The 21,679-nt window shown below is 43.9% G+C and overlaps 1 protein-coding gene across 1 annotated transcript in view; it reads right to left on the reverse strand.

Annotated features, from left to right (window-relative positions):
* The window catches only part of LOC311135467 (pleckstrin homology domain-containing family G member 7-like), a 34,719-nt gene that overhangs the window by 7,490 nt on the left and 5,550 nt on the right, over nucleotides 1-21,679 (reverse strand). Inside the window, 9 exon segments of the mRNA XM_084169440.1 lie at nucleotides 274-448; nucleotides 4,931-5,044; nucleotides 5,525-5,610; nucleotides 5,613-5,625; nucleotides 10,493-10,588; nucleotides 18,456-18,608; nucleotides 19,046-19,144; nucleotides 19,736-19,776; nucleotides 20,335-20,453. Coding sequence (XP_084025566.1) covers nucleotides 274-448; nucleotides 4,931-5,044; nucleotides 5,525-5,610; nucleotides 5,613-5,625; nucleotides 10,493-10,588; nucleotides 18,456-18,608; nucleotides 19,046-19,144; nucleotides 19,736-19,776; nucleotides 20,335-20,453 — 896 coding nt within the window.

Consider the following 21,679-nt stretch of genomic DNA (forward strand, 5'->3'; position numbering starts at 1 on the left):
AGTCAATGGTCTCCTCCATAGTAAGACACAGGAGAGGCTAGTATGTTCAAGTTTCCTTACATGGCAAAAACATTAATGTTGTGGTTAGGGACCGAGAAGAGCCACTGGTGATGACTGACTACTGTTAAATTAGGTTTAGATGAGACATCTCGGCTGATAGTCGGCCATTATGCAAATCACCCAGATCATCTAATAATGAGCAGCCTGTGTAGTGATATGGGGTACTACAATACACTGTTCCAGTGAAGTGGGTGAAGGAGGGGGGCTGCTCACATATGGAGGTGTCCACCTGCTCCACCACGCTCTGCAGGGCGCTCTCCTCCTCCTCCGTCCGGCTCCTCTTCCCCACGTTCTTCAGCAGCAGGGGGTAGCGGGTCAGACGCTGCAACGGCGCTACTAACAGGTCACGCAACTGCAGCCTCCGGCACTCCGGGTTCCTCTCACACCACTAGAAAAGAGAGAGAGAGAGCACGAGAGCGAGAGAGAGCACGAGAGAGAGAGAGAGAGAGAGCACGAGAGAGAGAGAGCGCATGAGAGAGAGAGAGCGCACGAGAGCGAGAGAGCGCACGAGAGAGAGAGCGCACGAGAGAGAGAGCGCACGAGAGAGAGCGCACGAGAGAGTGCACGAGAGAGAGAGACAGCGCACAAGAGAGAGAGCACGAGAGAGAGAGCATGAGAGAGAGAGAGCATGAGAGAGAGAAAGAGAGCACGAGAGAGAGCGCGCACGAGAGAGAGCGCGCACGAGAGAGCGCGCACGAGAGAGAGCGCGCACGAGAGAGAGCGCGCACGAGAGAGAGCGCACGAGAGAGAGAAAGAGCGCACGAGAGAGAGAGCGCACGAGAGAGCGTGCGAGAGAGAGAGCATGAGAGAGAGAGAGTGCACGACAACAACACATTTAGACCCAACCAAATCATGAGAAAACAAAAAGAGAATTACTTGACACATTGGAAAGAATTAACAAAAAAACTGAGCAAACTAGAATACTATTTGGCCCTAAACAGAGAGTACACAGTGGCAGAATACCTGACCACTGTGACTGACCCAAACTTAAGGAAAGCTTTGACAATGTACAGACTCCGTGAGCATAGCCTTGCTATTGAGAAAGGCCGCCGTAGGCAGACCTGGCTCTCAAGAGAAGACATGCTATGTGCACACTGCCCACAAAAGGTGGAAACTGAGCTGCACTTCCTAAACTCCTGCTAAATGTATGACCATATTACAGACACATATTTCCCTTAGATTACAGAGATCCACAAAGAATTCGAAAACAAACCCAATTTTGATAAACTCCCTTATCTACTGGGTGAAAAACCACAGTGTGCCATCACAGCACCAATATTTGTGACCTGTTGCCACAAGAAAAGGGCAACCAGTGAAGAACAAACACCATTGTAAATACAACCCATATTTATGTTGAACAGTCCGCAGCACCCGGCCTCACCCTACTAGAATCTGAAGTCAAATGTCTACTGTTTGCTGTTTGCTGATGATCTGGTGCTTCTGTCCCCAACCAAGGATGGCCTACAGCAGCACCTAAATCTTCTGCACAGATTCTGTCAGACCTGGGCCATGACAGTAAATCTCAGTAAGACAAAAATAATGGCGTTCCAAAAAAGACCCAGTTGCCAGGACCACAAATACAAATTCCATCTAGACACCGTTGCCCTAGAGCACACAGAGAACTATACATACCTCGGCCTAAACGTCAGCACCACAGGTAACTTCCACAAGGCTGTGAACGATCTGAATGACAAGGCAAGAAGGGCCTTCTATGCCATCAAAAGGAACATAAAATTCAACATACCAATTAGGATCGTGCTAAAAATGTATATACACTGCTCAAAAAAATAAAGGGAACACTAAAATAACACATCCTAGATCTGAATGAATGAAATAATCTTATTAAATACTTTTTTCTTTAGTTGAATGTGCTGACAACAAAATCACACAAAAATTATCAATGGAAATCAAATTTATCAACCAATGGAGGTCTGGATTTGGAGTCACCCTCAAAATTAAAGTGGAAAACCACACTACAGGCTGATCCAACTTTGATGTAATGTCCTTAAAACAAGTCAAAATGAGGCTCAGTAGTGTGTGTGGCCTCCACGTGCCTGTATGACCTCCCTACAACGCCTGGGCATGCTCCTGATGAGGTGGCGGATGGTCTCCTGAGGGATCTCCTCCCAGACCTGGACTAAAGCATCCGCCAACTCCTGGACAGTGGCGTTGGTGGATGGAGCGAGACATGATGTCCCAGATGTGCTCAATTGGATTCAGGTCTGGGGAACGGGCGGGCAAGTCCATAGCATCAATGCCTTCCTCTTGCAGGAACTGCTGACACACTCCAGCCACATGAGGTCTAGCATTGTCTTGCATTAGGAGGAACCCAGGGCCAACCGCACCAGCATATGGTCTCACAAGGGGTCTGAGGATCTCATCTCGATACCTAATGGCAGTCAGGCTACCTCTGGCGAGCACATGGAGGGCTGTGCGGCCCCCCAAAGAAATGCCACCCCACACCATGACTGACCCACCGCCAAACCGGTCATGCTGGAGGATGTTGCAGGCAGCAGAACGTTCTCCACGGCGTCTCCAGACTCTGTCACGTCTGTCACGTGCTCAGTGTGAACCTGCTTTAATCTGTGAAGAGCACAAGGCGCCAGTGGCGAATTTGCCAATCTTGGTGTTCTCTGGCAAATGCCAAACGTCCTGCACGGTGTTGGGCTGTAAGCACAACCCCCACCTGTGGACGTCGGGCCCTCATACCACCCTCATGGAGTCTGTTTCTGACCGTTTGAGCAGACACATGCACATTTGTGGCCTGCTGGAAGTCATTTTGCAGGGCTCTGGCAGTGCTCCTCCTGCTCCTCCTTGCACAAAGGTCGGCGGTAGCAGTCCTGCTGCTGGGTTGTTGCCCTCCTACGGCCTCCTCCACGTCTCCTGATGTACTGGCCTGTCTCCTGGTAGCGCCTCCATGCTCTGGACACTACGCTGACAGACACAGCAAACCTTCATCCCACAGCTCGCATTGATGTGCCATCCTGGATGAGCTGCACTACCTGAGCCACTTGTGTGGGTTGTAGACTCCGTCTCATGCTACCACTAGAGTGAAAGCACCGCCAGCATTCAAAAGTGACCAAAACATCAGCCAGGAAGCATAGGAACTGAGAAGTGGTCTGTGGTCACCAACTGCAAAACCAGTCCTTTATTGGGGGTGTCTTGCTAATTGCCTATAATTTCCACCTGTTGTCTATTCCATTTGCACAACAGCATGTGAAATGTATTGTCAATCAGTGTTGCTTCCTAAGTGGACAGTTTGATTTCACAGAAGTGTGATTGACTTGGAGTTACATTGTGTTGTTTAAGTGTTCCCTTTATTTTTTTGAGCAGTGTATATTTTTTACCTTTATTTAACTAGGCAAGTCAGTTAAGAACAAATTCTTATTTACAATGACGGCCTACAACGGCCAAACCCGGACGACGCTGGGCCAATTGTGCGCCGCCCTATGGGACTCCCAATCACGGCCGGTTGTGATACAGCCTGGAATCGAACCAGGGGGTCTGTAGTGACGCCTCAAGCACTGAGATGCAGTGCCTTAGACCGCTGCGCCACTCGGGAGCCAGTTATAGAACCCATTGCCCTTTATGGTTGTGAGGTCTGGGGTCCGTTCACCAACCAAGAATGAACAAAATGGGACAAACACCAAATTGAGACTCTGCATGCAGAATTCTGCAAAAATATCCTCAGTGTACAATGTAAAACACCAAATAATGCATGCAGAGCATTAGGCCGATACCCGCTAATTATCAAAATCCAGAAAAGAGATGTTAAATTCTACAACCACCTAAAAGGAAGTGATTCACAAACCTTCCATAACAAAGCCATCACCTACAGAGAGTTTGAACCTGGAGAAGAGTCCCCTAAGCAAACACAAACAGACCCCACAGAGCCCCAGGACAGCAACACAATTAGACCCATCCAAATCATGAGAAAACAAAAAGATAATTACTTGACACATTGGAAAGAATTAACAAAAAAACAGCGCAAATGCTATTTGGCCCTAAACAGAGAGTACACAGTGGCAGAATACCTGACCACTGTGACTGACCCAAAATTAAGGAAAGCTTTGACTGTACAGACTCAGTGAGCATAGACTTGCTATTGAGAAAGGCCGCCGTAGGCAGACAGGCTATGGCTATGTGCACACTGCCCACAAAATTAGGTGGAAACTGAGCTGCACTTCCTAACCTCCTCCCAAATGTATGACCATATTAGAGACACATTTCCCTCAGATTGCACAGACCCACAAATCCAATTTTGATAAACTCCCATATCTGTTGGGTGAAATACAGAGTGTGCAATCACAGCAGTAAGATGTGTGACCTGTTGCCACAAGAAAAGGGCAACCAGTGAATAAAACCCATATTTATGTTTATTTATTTTCCCTTTTGTACTCTTGCACATCGTTACAACACTGTATATAGACATAATGCCATTTGAAATGTCGTTATTCTTTTGGAATAGTGTAATGTTTACTGTTTAGAGAGAGAGAGAGTGTACTGTACTGTAAGTAGGTAGATAAGTGTGTGTGTGACACAATCTGATAGAGAGAAAAAGCGATTAAGTAAGAGTGTGGGAGAAAATAAGACAGAGAGAGAAGATACAGGTTAGTGGGTAAGAGTGAAATAGAGAGAGTATTAGAGAGAACAGAGGGATGGGGGGAGGTAGAGTAAAGTTGTTGAGGAAGAAAATATATCTCAGTTGAGAGCAAAAAAAGAAAGAGAGTCACAATAGCAGAAGACAAATTGTCACATTCCAAATTGTCAGCATGCACCAGTACAGCGCGACCTTGCCCCAAACAACACTGATTTACAGTTCAAATAAGCAGCGCTCGGCGGCTCCGGCCTGCAGTACAGTAGAGTGTACCTTAACGTAGGAGCCAAAGTCCTCTCTGTTCTTCAGGCTGTCCAGATAAAATAGTGCAGTGGAATAGTTGAGGCAGTACTTCTGCAGACAGTGGCATATGCTCTCCTGGAAAGCCTGCCGACAGATCGAGATAGAGAGACGTAGTGGTTATCTAACTAGCACAGAGACACAGAAAGCTGGGCCACAGGAAAAACAAGTGAGATATGTGTTCATATTGTACATTTCATGTAGGGAGATAAAGAGATGTACGTCTAGTATATCATGTTCGTGTAGGTCACATTTTCAAACAATGATATGGCTTATATTGAGGCTTCTGATTATTTGTGTAATAATTATTTAATTATTTATAGTAATATTAGAGAGAGAGAGAGAGAGAGAGAGAGAGAGAGAGAGAGAGAGAGAGAGAGAGAGAGAGAGAGAGAGAGAGAGAGAGAGAGAGAGAGAGAGAGAGAGAGAGAGAGAGAGAGAGAGAGAGAGAGAGAGAGAGAGAGAGAGAGAGAGAGAGAGAGAGAGAGAGAGAGAGAGAGAGAGAGAGAGAAGAGAGAGAGAGAGAATATGAATATGAATATGAATGTATGTGTCAGCTGTACCTACCTTAGTGAGAAGCTCCAGCAGGTTGGACCCTCCTCCTGCCACAGGGATCTCCCAGGACTCCTTGATGACACGCAGCAGGCTGGTGAGAAGCCAAAGCTCACCTTGGGAACAACAAATCATATTACAGAGTCCGCATGATGATGTCATGCCATAGCCTATTGCTGTGTAGTCTACTTAATACACATATAAGTGAAGCGTTTTTCTATTTTGGCTCTATACTCCAGAAATCAAAAAATTACTATGCAGTTCAAGTGCAAACTGACAGCTTTAATTGAAGGTATTTTCATCCATATCGGGTGAACTGTTTAGAAATTACAGCACTTTCTGTACATACTGCCCCCATTGTAGGGGAGCAAAAGTATTGGGACAAATTCACTTATGTGTATTAAAGTAGTAAAAAGTGAAGTATTTTGGTCCCATATTCATAGCACGGAAAGACTACATCAACGTTGTGACTCTACAAATTTGTTGGATGCATTTGCTGTTTGTTTTGGTTGTGTTTCAGATTATTTTGTGCCCAATAGAAATGAATGGTAAATAATGTACTGTGTCATTTTGGAGTCACTTTTATTGTAAATAAGAATAGAATATGTTTCTAAACACTTCTACATTAATGTGGATGCTACTATGATTACGGATAATCCTGAATGAATCGTGAATAATGATGAGTGAGAAAGTTGCTCCCCAAAATGGTGGGACTATGTACAAAATGTGCTGTATTTCTAAATGAAAATACACTCAAATTAAATCGGACAGTCTGCACTTTAACCTCATAGTCATTGTTTGATTTAACAAAAAAACTTTTTTAAGTATCTCGCCAAAAGAAGAAAAAATGCTTCACTGTCACAATTACGGAGGGCACTGTAAATACAGTGCCTTCGGAAAGTATTCAGACGGCTTGACTTTTTCCACGTTTTGTTACATTACAGCCTTATTGTAAAATGGATTAAATAAATATAAAAAATCCTCAGCAACCTACAGTCGTGGTCAAAAGTTTTGAGAGTTAATTTTCACAAAGTATGCTACCTCAGTTTTTAGGATGGCAATTTGCATATACTCCAGAATGTTATGAAGAGTGATCAGATTAATTGCAATTAATTGCAAAGTCCCTCTTTGCCATGAAAATGAACTTAATCCCAAAAAAACATTTCCACTGCATTTCAGCCCTGCCACAAAAGGACCAGCTGACATCATGTCAGTGATTCTCTCGTTAACACAGGTGAGAGTGTTGACGAGGACAAGGCTGGAGATCACTCTGTCATGCTGATTGAGTTAGAATAACAGACCGGAAGCTTTAAAAGGAGGGTGGTGCTTGAAATCATTGTTCTTCCTCTGTTAACCATGGTTACCTGTAAGGAAACACGTGCCGTCATCATTGCTTTGCACAAAAAGGGCTTCACAGGCAAGTATATTGCTGCTAGTAAGATTGCACCTAAATCAACCATTTATCGGATCATCAAGAACTTCAAGGAGAGAGGTTCAATTGTTGTGAAGAAGGCTTCAGGGCGCCCAAAAAAGTCCAGCAAGCGCCAGGACCGTCTCCTAAAGTTGATTCAGCTGCGGGATCGGGGCACCACCAGTGCAGAGCTTGCTCAGGAATGGCAGCAGGCAGGTATGAGTTCATCTGTGGTCCTCTGTAGCTCAATTGGTAGAGCATGGCGCTTGTAACGCCAGGGTAGTGGGTTCGATCCCCGGGACCACCCATACGTAAAAATGTATGCACACATGACTGTAAGTCGCTTTGGATAAAAGCGTCTGCTAAATGGCATATTATTATTATTATTATTATCTGCACGCACAGTGAGGCGAAGACTTTTGGAGGATGGCCTGGTGTCAAGAAGGGCAGCGAGAAAGCCACTTCTCTCCAGGAAAAACATCAGGGACAGACTGATATTCTGCAAAAGGTACAGGGATTGGACTGCTGAGCCTGGGGTAAAGTCATTTTCTCTGATGAATCCCCTTTCCGATTGTTTGGGGCATCCGGAAAACACCTTGTCCGGAGAAGACAAGGTGAGCGCTACCATCAGTCCTGTGTCATGCCAACAGTAAAGCATCCTGAGGCCATTCATGTGTGGGGTTGCTTCTCAGCCAAGTGAGTGGGCTCACTCACAATTTTGCCTAAGAACACAGCCATGAATAAAGAATGGTACCAACACATCCTCCGAGAACAACTTCTCCCAACCATCCAAGAACAGTTTGGTGACGAACAATGCCTTTTCCAGCATGCTGGAGCACCTTGCCATAAGGCAAAAGTGATAACTAAGTGGCTCGGGGAACAAAACATCCACATTTTGGGTCCATGGCCATTTTGGGTCCATGGCCAGGAAACTCCCCAGACCTTAATTCCATTGAGAACTTGTGGTCAATCCTCAAGAGGCGGGTGGACAAACAAAAACCCACAAATTCGGACAAACTCCAAGCATTGATTATGCAATAATGGGCTGCCATCAGTCAGGATGTGGCCCAGAAGTTAATTGACAGCATGCCAGGGCGGATTGCAGAGGTCTTGAAAAAGAAGGGTCAACACTGCAAATATTTACTCTTTGCGTAAACAATGTAATTGTCAATAAAAGCCTTTGACGCTTATGGAATGCTTGTAAATACACTTCAGTATACCATAGCAACATCTGACAAAAATATCTAAAAACACTGAAGCAGCAAACTTTGTGAAGACCAATACTTGTCATTCTCAAAACGTTTGACCACGACTGTACACACAATACCCCATAATGACAAAGCGAAAACAGGTTTTTAGAATTGTTTGCAAATCTATTACAAATAATAGATATAAGATATAGATATAAGTATTCAGACCCTTTGCTATGAGACTCGAAATTGAGCTCAGATGCATCCTGTTTCCATTGATCATCCTTGAGATGTTTCTACAACTTGATTGGAGTCCACCTGTGGTAAATTCGATTGATTGGACATGATTTGGAAAGGCGCACACATGTCTATATAAGGTCCCACAGTTGACAGTGTATGTCAGAGCAAAATCCAAGCCATGAGGTCGAAGGAATTGTCCGTAGCGCTCCGAGACAGGATTGTGTCGAGGCACAGATCTGGGGAAGGGTACCAAAAAATGTCTGCAGCATTGAAGGACACAGTGGCCTCCATCATTCTTAAATGGAAGAAGTTTGGAACCACCAAGACTCTTCCTAGAGCTGGCCGCCCGGCCAAACTGAGCAATCGGTGGAGAAGGGCCTTGGTCAGGGAGGTGACCCAGAACCCGATGGTCACGCTGACAGAGCTCTAGAGTTCCTCTGTGGAGATGGACAACCATCTCTGCAACACTCCAACAATAAGGCCTTTATGGTAGAGCGGCCAGACGGAAGCCACTCCTCAGTGAAAGGCACATGACAGCCCACTTGGAGTTTGCCAAAAGGCACCTAAAGACTCTCAGACCATGACAAACGAGATTCTCTGGTCTGATGAAACCAAGATTGAACTCTTTGGCCTGAATGCCAAGCGTCACGTCTGGAGGAAACATGGCACCATCCCTACGGGGAAGCATGGTGGTGGCAGCATCATTCTGTGGGGATGTTTTTTAGCGGCAGGGACTGGGAGACTAGTCAGGATCGAGGCAAAGATGAACGGAGCAAAGAACAGAGAGATCTGCTCCAGAGCACTCACAACCTCAGACGGGGGCGAACGTTCACCTTCCAACAGGACAATGACCCTAAGCACACACAATACAACGCAGGACTGGCTTCGGGACAAGTCTCTGAATGTCCTTGAGTGGCCCAGCCAGAGCCCGGACTTGAACCCGATCGAACATCTCTGGAGAGCTTGAGAGGATCTGCAAAGAAGAATGGGAAAAACTCCCCAAATACAGGTGTGCCAAGCTTGTAGCGTCATACCCAAGAAGACTCGATTCTGTAATTGCTGCCAAAGGTGCTTCAACAAAGTACTGAGTAAAGGGTCTGAATACTTATGTAAATGTTATATTTCTGTTTTTTATTTGTAATAAATTAGCAAAAAATTATAAAAACCTGTTTTTACTTTGTCATTATGGGGTATTGTGTGTAGATTGAATAAATTTTAGAATAATGTGGAAAAAGTTAAGAGGGCTTACTACTTTCCGAAGGCACTGTATGATGGCAAGGACTGATAATTAAACCTCCAATGTCTCGCCTCAGTCGCCTGCAGCACTCTCTATTTTCTTTGGTAAAATAACCAGATGATGTGATATTATGAAAACTCAAACCTTCAACATATAGCCTAGAGTAAGATGATGTCAAAGATTTGATGTTGTGATAGGGAATATTTTGTGATTTATCTTTGGAATTTCATTTTGATAGCTTGTGGTAAACCATCTCCCTCTAGGAGCTGGATAACTACTTTCCACACACTAGTGACTGCCTCACTGCCCCATGATAGCACACCATGGCCCTATCATCTTATCATTCTGCATGGAAGACCGCATCCACTGCACCCGTTCAGGACCAGTTCTAATCTGAGTGGTGTTTTTTTAAATTTTTAGTCATTTTAGCAGACGCTCTTATCCAGAGCGACTTACAGTTAGTGAGCGCATACATTATTTTTTATACTGGCCCCCCGTGGGAATCGAACCCACAACCCTGGCGTTGCAAACGCCATGCTCTACCAACTGAGCTACATCCCTGCCGGCCATTCCCTCCCCTACGCTGGACCAATTGTGCGCCGCCCCATGGGTCTCCCGGTCGCGGCCGGCTACGACAGAGTCTGGATTCGAACCAGGATCTCTAGTGGCACAGCTAGCACTGCGATGCAGTGCCTTAGACCACTGCGCCACTCGGAGAGTGTGTTGGCATGGCGACAGCACTAAATAGAACACTTGCTATAATATAATAGGACACAATAATGATATTTTGTGTTTTAATTATGTTGTGTCTCTTAACATGCCAAACTAATTTCCCAAGCTTGGGATAATAAATATATTTTAATCTAATCCAACCTAATGTAATATATGTATATCTATGGTCTTACCAGACCCAGCTCGTTGAGGTTGCCAAACAGCCTCCAGGAGTCCACGTCAGGCAGGCAGTCCCTCATCTGCAGGTTGGTCAGCATGGCCAGAAACACCTGAGGGACACAATAGAAACACAACCAGAAACACAAACACATTAGAAACGCATTAGAAACACAAACAAATACATTAGACACACCAACTAAAACACATTAGAAACACAAACACATTACAAAAACAAACAAATACATTAGAAACACCAACAAAAACACATTAGAAACAAACACATTAAACACTGCGCCCGGCCCACCACAGGAGTCGCTAGTGCACGATGGGATAAGAACATCCCTTCCGGCCAAACCCTCCCCTACCCTGGGCCAATTGTGCGCCACCCCATGGGTCTCCCGGTCCTGACAGAGCCTGAACTCGAACCAGGATCTCTAGTGGCACAGCGATGCAGTGCCTTAGACCACTGCGCCACTTGGGAGGCTAATAATACTTTCAGCAAAAATGTTTATTTTCAATTTACAATCTGTAGAAACAATGAGAATAGAAGGGTTCAGAACTTTTGTAAAACATCACAGTACAGTTGAAAAATATATGGCAAATAGAAATCCAATATGGATGGTGTTAAGAGATAGATGGGAGGTGTTGAATGGAGTTGAATGATGGGACTAATAACATCTAACAACAATTAATAACAACAAGATAACTAATGTAAAGCATACTGTGTCCATAATAAGTATATAGGTTATAGGTTGAGAGCTTTTGTGAAAGAGCACAGTTAGAAAGAAATGGCATATAGAAGCAAACCGGATGGACATCATGAAAATGATCGGAGAGGTTGAGGGTAGAGGAAGTTCAGGAGTAAAAACAAACAAAATAGAATTATTGTAAAATTGACTGTGTCCATAAAATGTATATAGTATGTATAAGCTGGAAATAGAGGCCTAAGCATTGTTGTTCACTAGTTTACTCCAATTAGGGAAGGGGTGGAGGGCTTGGAAAGTAATAAAGGAAAATATATTTAAAAACAGGATATGTATATGTATGTATTTGTATTTATATGTATGTATGTGTATATGTGTGTGTATGTATGTACAGTTGAAGTCAGAAGTTTACATACACCTTAGCCAAATACATTTAAACTCAGTTGTTCACAATTCATGACATTTAATCCTAGTAAAAATTCCCTGTCTTTGGTCAGTTAGGATCACCACTTTAGTTTAAGAATGTGAAATGTCAGAATAATAGTAGAGAGAATGATTTATTTAAGCTTTTATTTATTTAATCACATTCCCAGTGGGTCAGAAGTTTACACTCAATTAGTATTTGGTAGCATTGCCTTTAAATTGTTTAACTTGGGTCAAACGTTTCGGGTAGCCTTCCACAAGCTTCCCACAATAAGTTGGGTGAATTTTGGCCCATTCCTCCTGACAGAGCTGGTGTAACTGAGTCAGGTCTGTAGGCCTCCTTGCTTGCACACGCTTTTTCAGTTCTGCCCAAAAATGTTCTATAGGATTGAGGTCAGGGCTTTGTGATGGCCACTCCAATACCTTGACTTTGTTGTCCTTAATCCATTTTGCCACAACTTTGGAAGTATGGTTGGGGTCATTGTCCATTTGGAAGACCGATTTGCGACCAAGCTTTAACTTCCTAACTGATGTCTTGAGATGTTGCTTCAATATATCCACATAATTTTCCTTCCTCATGATGCCATCTATTTTGTGAAGTGCACCAGTCCCTCCTGCAGCAAGGCACCCCCACAACATGATGCTGCCACCCCTGTGCTTCACGGTTGGGATGGTGTTCTTCGGCTTGCGAGCACCCCCTTTTTCCTCCAAACATAACGATGGTCATTATGGCCAAACAGTTCTATTTTTGTTTCATCAGACCAGAGAACATTTCTCCAAAAAGTACGATCTTTGTCCCCATGTGCAGTTGCAAACCGTAGTCTGGCTTTTTTATGGCGGTTTTGGAGCAGTGGCTTCTTCCTTGCTGAGCGGCCTTTCAGGTTATGTCGATATTGGTCTTGTTTTACTGTGGATATAGATAGTTTTGTACCCGTTTCCTCCAGCATCTTCACAAGATCATTTACTGTTGTTCTGGGATTGATTTGCACTTTTCGCACCAAAGTACGTTCATCTCTAGGAGACAGATCGCGTCTCCTTCCTGAGCAGTATGACGGCTGCGTGGTCCCATGGTTTATACTTGCGTACTATTGTTTGTACAGATTAACGTGGTACCTTCAAGTGTTTGGAAATTGCTCCCAAGGATGAACCAGACTTTTTTTTCTGAGGTCTTGGCTGATTTCTTTTGATTTTCCCATGATGTCAAGCAAAGAGGCACTGAGTTTGAAGGTAGGCCTTGAAATACATCCACAGGTACACCTCCAATTATAATATAATATGCCATTTAGCAGACGCTTTTATCCAAAGCGACTTAACGTCATGTGTGCATACATTTTTACGTATGGGTGATCCCGGGGATCGAACCCACTACCCTGGCGTTACAAGTGCCATGCTCTACCAATTGAGCTACAGAGGAGCAATTGACTCAAATTATGTCAATTAGCTTATGTCAGAAGCTTCTAAAGCCATGATATAATTTTCTGGAATTTTCCAAGCTGTTTAAAGGCACAGTCAACTTAGTGTATGTAAACTTCTGACCCACTGGAATTGTGATAGTGAATTATAAGTGAAATAATCTGTCTGTAAACAATTGTTGGAAAAATTACTTGTGTCATGCACAAAGTAGATGTCCTAACCGACTTGCCAAAACTACACTTGCCAGTTGGTCAGCACATGCTCGGAGTACACGTCCTGGTAATCCGTCTGGCCCTGCGGCCTTGTGAATGTTGACCTGCTTAAAAGTCTTACTCACATCGGCTACGGAGAGCGTGATCACATAGTCATCCGGAACAGCTGGTGCTCTCATGCATGCTTCAGTGTTGCTTGCCTAGAAGCGAGCATAGAAGTGATTTAGCTCCTCTGGTAGGCTTGTGTCACTGGGCAGCTCGCGGCTGTCCTTCCTTTTGTAGTCTGTAATAATTTTCAAGCCCTGCCACATCCGACGAGTGTCAGAGCCGGTGTTGTACGATTCAATCTTAGTCCGGTATTGACTCTTTGCCTGCTTGATGGTTCGTCGGAGGGCATAGCGGGATTTCTTATAAGCGTCCGGGTTAGAGTCCCGCTCCTTGAAAGCGGCAGCTCTACCCTTTAGCTCAGTGCGGATGTTGCCTGTAATCCATGGCTTCTGGTTGGGGTATGTACTTACGGTCACTGTGGGGACGACGTCATCGATGCACTTATTGATGAAGCCAGTGACTGATGTGGTGTACTCCTCAATGCTATCTGAAGAATCCCGGAACATATTCCAGTCTGTGCTAGCAAAACAGTCCTGTAGCTTAGCATCTGCATCAGCTGACCACTTTTTTATTAACCAAGTCACTGGTGCTTCCTGCTTTAGTTTTTGCTTATAAGCAGGAATCAGGAGGATAGAGTTATGGTCAGATTTGCCAAATGGAGGGCGAGGGAGAGCTTTGTATGTGTCTCTGTGTGTGGAGTTAAGGTGGTCTAGAGTTTTTTTTCTCCTCTGGTTGCACATTTAACATGCTGGAATTTAACATATAAGAATTTATATATTTATATTTTGGCTAGGCTAGTTTGAAGCAAGGTAAAACATGCCTCATAATATAAAGTAAAACTTTCAGGTTTCAAATGATTAAGTAAATGTTTTCAAAATGCGTACTGCCTCCAGCTCATTGCAAAGTGACGCTCGTCGGATGTGGCAGGGCTTGAAAACTATTACAGACTACAAAGGGAAGCACAGCCGCGAGCTGCCCAGTGACACAAGCCTACCAGACGAGCTAAACCACTTCTATGCTCGCTTCGAGGCAAGCAACACTGAAACATGCATGAGAGCACCAGCTGTTCCGGATGACTATGTGATCACGCTCTCCGTAGCCGATGTGAGTAAGACTTTTAAGCAGGTCAACATTCACAAGGCCGCAGGGCCAGACGGATTACCAGGACGTGTACTCCGAGCATGTGCTGACCAACTGGCAAGTGTCTTCACTGACATTTTCAACATGTCCCTGACTGAGTCTGTAATACCAACATGTTTCAAGCAGACCACCATAGTCCCCGTGCCCAAGGACTCTAAGATAACATGCCTAAATGACTACCGACCCGTAGCACTGACGTCTGTAGCCATGAAGTGCTTTGAAAGGCTGGTCATGGCTCACATCAACAGCATTATCCCAGAAACCCTAGACCCACTCCAATTTGCATACCGCCCCAACAGATCAACAGATGATGCAATCTCTATTGCACTCCACACTGCCCTTTCTCACCTGGACAAGAGGAACACCTACGTGAGAATGCTATTCATTGACTACAGCTCAGCATTCAACACCATAGTGCCCTCTAAGCTCATCACTAAGCTAAGGATCCTGGGACTAAACACCTCCCTCTGCAACTGGATCCTGGACTTCCTGACGGGCCGCCCCCAGGTGGTAAGGGTAGGTAACAACACATCTGCCACACTGATCCTCAACACGGGGGCCCCTCAGGGGTGCGTGCTCAGTCCCCTCCTGTACTCTCTGTTCACCCATGACTGCATGGCCAGGCACGAATCCAACACCATCATTAAGTTTGCCGACGACACAACAGTGGTAGGCCTGATCACCGACAACGATGAGACAGCCTATAGGGAGGAGGTCAGAGATCTGGCCGTGTGGTGCCAGGACAACAACCTCTCCCTCAACGTGACCAAGACAAAGGAGATGATTGTGGACTACAGGAAAAAAAAGAGGACTGAGCACGCCCCCCATTCTCATCGACGGGGCTGTAGTGGAACAGGTTGAGAGCTTCAAGTTCCTTGGTGTCCACATCACCAACGAACTATCATGGTCCAAACACACCAAGACAGTCGTGAAGAGGGCACGACAAAGCCTATTCCCCCTCAGGAGACTGAAAAGATTTGGCATGGGTCCTCAGATCCTCAAAAAATTATACAGCTGCACCATCGAGAGCATCATGACTGGTTGCATCACCGCCTGGTATGGCAACTGCTTGGCCTCCGACCGCAAGGCACTACAGAGGGTAGTGCGTACGGCCCAGTACATCACTGGGGCAAAGCTTCCTGCCATCCAGGACCTCTATACCAGGCGGTGTCAGAGGAAGGCCCTCAAAATTGTCAAAGACTCCAGCCACCCTAGTCATAGACTGTTCTCTCTGCTACCGCACGGCAAGCGGTACCGGAGTGCCAAGTCTAGGTCCAAAAGACTTCTCAACAGCTTCTACCCCCAAGCCATAAGACTCCTGAACAGCTAATCATGGCTACCCGGACTATTTGCACTGCCCCCCCCACCCCATCCTTTTTACGCTGCTGCTACTCTGTTAAGTATTTATGCATAGTCACTTTAACTCTACCCGCATGTACATATTACCTCAACTACCTCAACTAGCCGGTGCCCCCGCACATTGACTCTGCAACGGTACCCCCCTGTATATATAGCCTCCCTACTGTCACTTTATTTTACTTCTGCTCTTTTTTTCTCAACACTTTTTTTTGTTGTTGTTTTATTTTTACTTTTTTTTGTTTAAAATAAATGCACTGTTGGTTAAGGGCTGTAAGTAAGCATTTCACTGTAATGTCTGCACCTGTTGTATTCGGCGCATGTGACCAATAACATTTGATTTGATTTGATTTGAAAGTGGTGTGACACAAAATATTAGCTCTTTTTATTCATGGCTATCAAAACGTTTTTTTTAAACATGCAATTGCATTTAGAATTGTTGCGCAATGATTTGGTTTATAAAAGCACATGTTTAACTCGGCAACGAACAAACTGTTTGAGGAGCTGTAGCAGCAGCTCTCGCGCTGTCTGACAGATTTTCCACTCAAACTAGGCTCTGTATCTGTATGCTGTACGTGTGATAAATAAGATATATGACGACTAAGGAAAATACACGCGGCAATTTTAATTCCACTAAATTATGCAAATTAACTATAGACCGATAAGCATGACCGGTCAAATGTATTTCCAGCGACTGGTATTTCCATCAATGAATAGGCTAAAAAGCATTATTTCGCAATGGAATTTTGTTTCTTCTCCCAGACAATTGGGCGGCAACAACAATAAAAAAATCCTGCTTTTCATTTTTTGGGGGGGGGCCAAAAGCCGGCTATTACCGGCTAACGGAAACCCTGGTGTGTGATTTCAATTATTAGGATCCCCATTAGCCGATGCCAATGGCAACAGCTAGTCTGGCTGGGGATGACATCCACTACCGTTGAAAAGTTTGGGGTCACTTAGAAATGTCCTTGTTTTCCATGAAAATATACATGAAATTAGTTTGAATAGGAAATATAGCAAAATGCATAGGAAATGTGTCATTGACAAGGTTAGAAATAATGATTTTTTTATTGAAATAATAATTGTGTCCTTCAAACTTTGCTTTCGTCAAAGAATCCTCCATTTGCAGCAATTACAGCCTTGCAGACCTTTGGCATTCTAGTTGTCAATTTGTTGAGGTCATCTGAAGAGATTTCACCCCATGCTTCCTGAAGCACCTCCCACAAGTTGGATTGGCTTGGTGGGCACTTCTTACGTACCATATGGTCAAGCTGCTCCCACAACAGCTCAATAGGTTTGAGATCCGGTGACTGTGCTGGCCACTCCATTATAGACAGAATACCAGCTGACTGCTTCTTCCCTAAATAGTTATTGCATAGTTTGGAGTAGTGCTTTGGGTCATTGTCCTGTTGTAGGAGGAAATTGGCTCCAATCAAGCGCTGTCAACAGGGTATGGCATGATGTTGCAAAATGGAGTGATAGCCTTCCTTCTTCAAGATCCCTTTTACCCTGTACAAATCTCCCACTCTCTTACCACCACCAAAGCACCCCCAGACCATCACATTGCCTCCACCATGCTTGACAGATGGCATCAAGCACTCCTCCAGCATCTTTTCATTTGGTCTGTGTCTCACAAATGTTATTCTTTGTGATCCGAACACCTCAAACTTTGATTTGTCTGTCCATAACTTTTTCACAATCTTCCTCTGTCCAGTGTCTGTGTTATTTTGCCCATCTTAATATTTAATTTTTATTGGCCAGTCTGATAAATTGCTTTTTCTTTGCAACTCTGCCTAGAAAGTCAGCATGCCGGAGTCGCCTCTTCACTGTTGACGCTGAGACTGGTGTTTTGCGGGTACTATTTAATGAAGCTGCCAATTGAGGACCTGTGAGGGTCTGTTTCTCAAACTAGACACTCTAATGTATTTTGTCCTCTTGCTCAGTTGTGCACCGGGGCCTCCCACTCCTCTTTCTATTCTGGTTCGAGACAGTTTACGCTGTTCTGTGAAGGGAGTAGTACACAGCGTTGTACGAGATCTTCAGTTTCTTGGCAATTTCTCGCATGGAATAGCCTTCATTTTTCAGAACAAGAATAGACTGACGAGTTTCAGAAGAAAGTTATTTGTTTCTGGCCATTTTGATTCTGTAATCGAACCCACAATTGCTGATGCTCCAGATACTCAACTAGTCTCAAGAAGGCCAGTTTAATTGCTTCTTTAATCAGCACAACAGTTTTCAGCTGTGCTAACATAATTGCAAAAGGGTTTTCTAATGATCAATTAGCCAATTCCAATAAAAATCAGCCGTTTCCAGCTACAATAGCCATTTACAACATTAACAATGTCTACACTGTATTTCTGATCAATTTTATGTTATTTTAATGGACAAAAAAATGGCTTTTCTTTCGAGAACAAGGACATTTCTAAGTGTACCCCAAACTTTTGAACAGTAGTGTATAACGAAAAATACATTACACACAAAATACTTTACAATTTACATACATTTAAAAACATGAACATGTAGTGTGTGTGTGCATCTATCAGTTACACATAAATATCAGTACATACACACAACAAGTAGGTCGTGTGTGTGTGTGAGGAGGCGTACATCATGTAAGTCACCTCTTTGAGCACCATGAGCTGATCCAGGAAGTAAACACACTCGCTGGTGAAGAGTTCCCAGATGGCTTCCTGTCTCTTATAGTCCTGAGGGTCACTGTCAGACCTCAGCTGAGACGAATCACAGTCCCTCAGGAACTCCTCTAGAGAACAATCCTGTGGATGGAGGGGATGATAGACAGAGGGATGGTTGGATAGACGTTATTTGAATAATACACAAGGGGAGGGTGATTAATTGTGGTTTTCGCACGGCTAGGCTGGTGAGGTCATAAGTACGAGGCGACAGCATTCTGTAGCGTGTCTTGTTACTATGCCCAATGCTGTAACTTAGTCTTATCTTCTGCTGTCTAGCTAGAGTTTATAAGTGTACGGTTGTCATGTGCGTAGGCTAACAATAAAGTTTTGTTCCCGTCCAATGTGTAATTTATATGTTTCAGGGGCTTCATTGTTCCTGAAGTACTTCCTAGGAGCACTGACTCAATTATGACTGGCTGCCAAGTTACAACGCAGACATGTAACTATTAGATATTACATAGCTAAGAGAAAAAAGGGCTTATTCAGCATGGATCATATGTTCATATGGCTTTCCTCACCTTGTACTTCTGGAAGTCTGTGTCCCTCCAGTCTTGAATCTGTTCCGTCAAGAGATATTTCTCAATATCAGAGGCAGAGCATGTTGTCTTCCCTTTAGTCTGAGAGGAACAAATACAGGCTCAACGTTAAACGTTCCTTGAACAGTCAATCAGGTTTTCCTACTATAGGTAGGAGTGTCTGTTTGTCTAAGTAAGAGTAAGTAATGTCAATGTGTGTATGTTTACAGTAAGAGTGAATGTGTGTATGTGCGTGTGTGTGTGTTCGCGCACACATGTGCTTGCCCGTGTGTGTGCACGGTCATGCACTTATGGAAGTGAACAGTGGAACAGTGAACTACAGTACACACCAACAGTGTTTTGTGCAAATATTTGCCCATCTATCTATCAGTCTGGTCAAACACATTTAACTAAATAATTGAGTTGGATTTAATTGGTTTGGCTCAGTGTTGTTGACTCATTATGAAATCTCAGGAGGCCATGAGAACAGAGGGGAGGAAAGCGTATTAATTAATGCTGTGATTAAAAGTGGGTCAGAGAACAATGTCCTTAATTCCATTGCAGCTCACCTGAGCACACTGGCAGCTTCACAGCCCTAGCAAACAAACCACAAACAACTAAACTGACCGGTGGCAGGGCAGGCTAGCTAGGGTGAGTAGCAGGGGAAAAACAACAAACAAACAGCACACCTACCGTGCCACGTCTGGAGAAAGGCCACCTGGGTTTCTTTGTGTCTGTGGAAATGGAGAAACGGGTATTGTGATTATCTACAAAGGCCTGGCTTCATAGGTCTGCTGTTTAAAAAATAGTGATTTATTGAAAGAAAGAAAAAAGTTATGAAAAAAAGTGTTCACACTCCAAAGGATCTATGTATGTGGTCCTCTGTAGCTCAATTGGTAGAGCATGGCGCTTGTAACGCCAGGGTAGTGGGTTCGATCCCCGGGACCACCCATACGGAAAAATGTATGCACACATGACTGCAAGTCGCTTTGGATAAAAGCGTCTGCTAAATGGCATATTATTTATTTTTATTTTTATGTAAAATAGTACAAACAGCCTTATCATTTTGCCTGAATGTGGTAATAATCTGAAAATAGTTTAATGTTGCTTATATTTGTGTAAGAAGTGAACTCCTGATGCAGTTACTAATGTCATAGCTAGGTAACTGTAAAATAATAGTTATAACAAATAACTCTGATCACTGTAGGCCTACAATCTGGTCTTAAAAGTAATCAACAAGCTGTTGACAAAAATGTAGCAATAAAGTGCAGAAAAGCAGCTTCAGTGTTAACCTGAGAAGTTGGAGAGGTTCAGTATGTCTGCCGCCCCATTGGACACAAACAGGTCCCCCGGCGAAACGTCCAATCCGGGCAGACTGACCACCACAGAACTCCGCCTCCTCTCCTGCAGTCTTGGGAACAGGGTATGAAGAGAGAGACAGTTTCTAGAACATTCTGACCAATAACAGCCAGTTTCTAGAACATTCTGATCAATAAGAGACAGTTTATATCAAAACTGACCAATAAGGCCCCATAGTATCCAAGGACTTTATTTTTATTTATTTTCCATTTTTTAGGGGGTAGATCAGCTATAATATTGTAGATAGATTGTGGCTTCTATCGATGTAATTGTCTGCAACATTTCCAATCCCCTATATATATTTTTGGGTAAATATACAGTATATATTAATTTAAATATATTTTTTATATACACAACCGTTCAAAAGTTTGGAGTCACTTAGAAATATCCTTGTTTTCGAAAGAAAATCAATTTTTTTGTCCATTAAAATAACATCAAATTGATCAGAAATTCAGTGTAGACATTGTTAATGTTGTAAAAGGCTAATTGATCATTAGAAAACCCTTTTGCAATTATGTTAGCACAGCTGAAAACTGTTGTGCTGATTAAAGAAACAATAAAACTGGCCTTCTTGAGACTAGTTCAGTATCTGGAGCATCAGCAATTGTGGGTTCGATTACAGGCTCAAAATGGCCAGAAACAAACAACTTTATTCTGAAACTCGTCAGTCTATTCTTGTTCCGAGAAATTAAGGCTATTCCATGCGAGAAATTGCCAAGAAACTGAAGATCTCGTACAACGCTGTGTACTACTCCCTTCACAGAAGAGCGCAAACTGGCTCAAACCAGAATAGAAAGAGGAGTGGGAGGCCCCGGTGCACAACTGAGAGGACAAATACATTAGAGTGTCTAGTTTGAGAAACAGACGCCTCACAGGTCCTCAATTGGCAGCTTCATTAAATAGTACCCGCAAAACACCAGTCTCAACGTCAACAGTGAAGAGGCGACTCCGGGATGCTGACCTTCTAGGCAGAGTTGCAAAGAAAAAGCCATATCTCAGACTGCCCATCTTAATATTTTATTTTTATTGGCCAGTCTGAGATATGGCTTTTTCTTTGGTGTTTTGCGGGTACTATTAAATGAAGCTGCCAGTTGAGGACCTGTGAGGGTCTGTTTCTCAAACTAGACAGTCTAATTTATTTGTCCTCTTGCTCAGTTGTGCACCGTGCACCGGGGCCTCCCACTCCTCTGTCTATTCTGGTTAGAGCCAGTTTGCTCTGTTCTGTGAAGGGAGTAGTACACAGCATTGTACGAGATCTTCAGTTTGTGTTGTTGTTGT

This window comes from Coregonus lavaretus, assembly GCF_964263955.1.
Source record: "Coregonus lavaretus genome assembly, chromosome: 9".
In the NCBI taxonomy this organism is placed as follows: Eukaryota; Metazoa; Chordata; class Actinopteri; order Salmoniformes; family Salmonidae; genus Coregonus; species Coregonus lavaretus.